At 45.8% G+C, this 4311-nt stretch overlaps 1 protein-coding gene across 1 annotated transcript in view; it reads right to left on the minus strand.

Annotated features, from left to right (window-relative positions):
* LOC119170582 (CD9 antigen) overlaps positions 1–2852 on the minus strand; it is a 103988-nt gene extending 101136 nt beyond the window's left edge. Inside the window, exon 1 of the mRNA XM_037421791.2 lies at positions 2610–2852. Within this exon, the coding sequence (XP_037277688.1) occupies positions 2610–2675 (66 nt within the window). The 5' untranslated portion in view covers positions 2676–2852. The remainder of the gene's footprint in view (positions 1–2609) is intronic.
* Between the last annotated feature and the right edge of the window lie 1459 nt (positions 2853–4311).

Here is a 4311-nt window from a genome sequence, read left to right on the forward strand (position 1 = left end):
GCGGAATCGAATGGCGGCCTAACAAATATACAGGTCCCTAACTTCCCACTGGCTAGGAAGCTACATGTTTTGGGCGGCTGCGCGAGCGGATTGTATAAAGCGGCAGCTCGTTCTAGGAGGACGTCTCGTTTCATTGCCGCCAAGAGTTCGGTTGAAGCGCTCGGTCAAACCGTTTGCCTGCGGGTGATATGCGGCAGTACAGCGGTGAATCGCACGGCATTCAGCGAGAAGTTTCTGAATAACAACCGCGAGAAAGGCACGTTTATTTTACTCACAATCGGCCAAAGCTTTACAGAGAGGAGTGGTCTACATGAAATGAGATTCAAAATCAAACAAAAATAATGTGACATTAACAGCAACTACAATACACGTGACGATACGATGCTGTACTGACACTCTAAGTGGCTTCCTAGCGATATCAGTTAGGGTGAATGTGCATAGTTCGTATAAACCGAAAGTTCGTTCTAGGGGGGATGCTCAATTTCATTCATTTTACCTTTAATCACCCAAGTCTTTACAGAATGTGGTGAGGCACATCAGATAACCAACAATGGCGAACAGAAATAAGACATCTTTTTTTTTTCTAAAGAAGAAAGAAAGATTTACGAAGTCAGCAAAACAAATGCCGGCACACGGCTGTGAACAATGAATGGACGAGCATAAGCGATTAGAACGCAGCCCGGTGCGAAATAACACACCAAACAATGTTGCCGTATTTATAAAAACGGTCCGCCCCCCCCCCTCCCCCCCAAAAAAGGCTACTCCCTCCCTCTACTTTCTGAATGCAAAACTTGTCAATGTTGTCCCGCTTAAGAGCTCTTTGTTTATAGCAAAGTATGCTGCTTCAATCATGATTGAACTCGCGCGCAAAAATGTTCAGGCGCGGTGATCACGTTGCTTGTCTCTTTCTCCAAAAGCTCTCAGATCATGTAAGTACGTCTTAGGTGAAACGACGCTGCGCTATGGTATAAAGCTCATACAATTGATGGTTATATATATATATATATATATATATATATATATATATATATATATATATATATATATATATATATATATATATATATATATATATATATATAATGACGTTTTGTATGGCAGCTGCAAACGTGATCATATCCACACATGGAGCAAGGAAAGCTTGTTTCCACAGTAAAACATCAGCGAACTCACAAGCTTCTCGCTAAAGCGCACGCACTTTTTGCAACGGCCAGGCATCATGTGACGAGGTACGTCCCGCAATGAAAGTGAGAAACCCAATAAACAGCGGCAGCGCGGAAAAAGAATAATACGATAAAAGCACGACCGAAATACTAGACGGGAAGTAAGCAAAAGAGAAGGATGGCTGCAAACCGTCAGCAACAGGCGAGCCTGTTGCCGACGGCACTCCGCGTACCCACAAGTCCACACACCACAGCAAGGCAAGGCAGGAAGGAATGCGGGCGTTCACAACTTGACGGCCTCCGCGGCAACTGCCAAACAATACGCATCGCAGCGTGCGGGAAGGGCGGAGAAAGTTCGACGGCACGGCGGAAGAAAAGACGCGCTAGAAAAAAACAAAAACCCTACTACTGTTATTACGGAGGCGGCAAATGGCGCACGCGTGCTGCGACTGTCCGGAAAGGCCGCGACAGTCCGCAGAGCGGTCAGGTTCAAGGCGCATTCGAACAAGTTTTCTGGGCGAACGAGCGACGACTCTCCCCCCCCCCCCCCTTTATTATTTTTTCTTATGGCTTCCAGCGGTCCTCTACGCAACGATGGGTGAGGAACAATCGAAAAACTCAAGCGCAGAGTCGTTTCAAGGGACGCGTATATAAGAAGATGCAGGCGCCTTATTATATAAATAGGCGCGGATGTTTAACTGTACTACCAGCCGGTTCGCTACAGTCACGCACTAAACGAAACGCGATTAACCACATCGTAGTCGTACAGCCAGGAAGAAACGAGGTGCGGGGGTTGTGGGCAACCAGGCGCGCATTGCGGGCCCCATTGAGGGTAACTCAAGCGTCCACTGTACAGACAATGCGACTGACTGCAAATGAAAAAGTCGAGGAGAGAAAGCACATCCAGCACTGATGGAGTCGACGCTCATGCGCATATGTTGCGCAACGCATTTCGAACTGAGAGTGAAGTTCACATATGCGACGTCTTTATTTTTCTTTTTACTTTTCTTCTCGGCGTCCCTGTATCCGGACGGTGAAGAGTAGGATCGCAGTTGACACCGATCAGAGACGCTTATGTGGGCAACTGTCATCCACCACGTTGTGCACTTGTTTATTCACTTTTTTTTTCGTTAGTTTTTCTCCTTCTGCTGCAATGATGCATGATCAAAAACGCGCACGCCCTACGCGTCTCAGCACGGTGGCAACAGCCTAAAATAAGGAACGCGCCAGGACCAAGTTGACAGCTCCGCTGGATTCTCCGTGTCGGAGCTGAGAAGCAAAAAAACGCAAAGTGCAATTTATCGATGCACGCTCCGAAACCGCGCGAGACACGATTGGAACGTGCGGGACGCACACGAACCGACAAAGTGCTTGGTGACCGCGCAACGCGATGTCGCGACAGAATTTGGGCGGTAAAAATCGGCTCGGGATAGAGAGGCCACTCACCCAAAAGAGAAAGTTGAGAATGACCACCGTGTACTTGAGGCAGGCGTAGCATCCTTTTAGTGCCATCTTGACGTCCTCGGCGGGTCGATCTAGTCCGAGCGGCTCACACACGAGTATCGTCGAGCGGTGTATCGTCGAGAAATCCCTTCGTCGAACGACTTGTCGCCACTGTTTCAAGCGCTCGCACGGTTTTCTCACGAAGAACAAGCGAGCAGCGAGAGGCCGCGAAACGCTCCTCTCCTCCTTTCGTCCGCGGATCAATAACGGTTTCTGCGCATGCGCGCATTCGTTCGCTTTTTTTTTTTTTCACCCCCTTTCTCATCGTTAAAACAACGACTCTTGCCCTCTTCTAAGTAGGAAAGAAGGAGCGTGGACAAGTAGACTCACTACGTGACCCTCAATACTTTGATAGGTGGTAGTAAGTAGCGCCGACAATAGGTGGACCCACAACAGCAAAATAGCCCCAAAGACTTGTCTTTAGAAAGCGCTGCCGCTGAAAAATGAATATAGTTGCAACATTCTCACAGTCACACAAAAAAAGGCCGCGGTCTTCTACAAGGTGTCGTTAATAACATTGTGTTGGTTGAACTAACTAGTCTCTGCTGAAGTGGAGATCGGCGCTTGCAATCTCGGAGGTCGTAATAGTTTACTTATTCTGAAGCGTACTAGATGGCGCAACGTGCTACATTCATATACAGTTCCTGTATTTAAAGGTAGTATAGACCTTTTCACAGGAAGGAAAAAAAACAGTGCCATGATGGGCTGTGCGCCAGAGTACAAAGGCTAAGGGCGCAGCGTTGTGCATTTTCGAGGGGACGCGCCATTTTGCACAGCCCAAGGAGGGCTATGGCGGCGCCCTGGGAGGCGTTTATGAAAAGTTGAATATACAGTATCTCTACATTTATACAGGGAGCCTTTACGTGCACGCCAGCTCCGGAGGCCGTGAAGGCTCCCTATAAATAATTCGACTGTTTATAAACACAGGCTCTTGATGACATCCGGTGCCCTAATAGCATCGGTGGGCAAGAAGAGATTTAGAAAATAGCCCGCTCAATTTCTTTTTTTTTTAGCAAAATATATTCAAATGATTGTTTTTTGAGCTACATCAAAATGATAGATTCGTTTTAACTTTACACACCTTCTTTTTAACTGAAAAACTTTTTCCTTACCCTTGAAAAAAATTGGAATAAAATGAAAAAAAAAATTGGAATAAAATGAAAATTGGAATAAAATGAAAAAACTTTATTTAGAAAACTTGAGAACGTTTTTATTTTCGAAGCTAGGAGCTGGTGAATGAGGTGACCGAAAGTCTTTTCTGGGTACAACGCCTGTGACCTTGAAACAGTCTATATGAAAATGAAATTGGCATGAGGAAAGCATGGGCGCGAGCGTTACCAGTGTCATACTTAAAATGCCTATGAACTTTCCTGGGCAAAATGACACCGCCATGAATGAACAAACCTAAAAGTTTGCTGCCCCTTCCCAATGGGTGATACGAGCATATCTGCCAATGTTGCCTACAAAAAAAAAAAAAAACACCATGCAAAACAATAAAGGACAAAGTGTGCTAAATACCGAGCCAGCTATTCAATAAGCACTTCCGTATTTTTGCCATATATTAAGCTTTTATTATGGAGCTTTTATTACAAATCCTTAAAGCTGTGCACGTGCATTCCACTCGATATTCTAAAACACACCCACA

This window comes from Rhipicephalus microplus, chromosome 2 (assembly GCF_043290135.1).
Source record: "Rhipicephalus microplus isolate Deutch F79 chromosome 2, USDA_Rmic, whole genome shotgun sequence".
Taxonomy (NCBI): domain Eukaryota; kingdom Metazoa; phylum Arthropoda; class Arachnida; order Ixodida; family Ixodidae; genus Rhipicephalus; species Rhipicephalus microplus.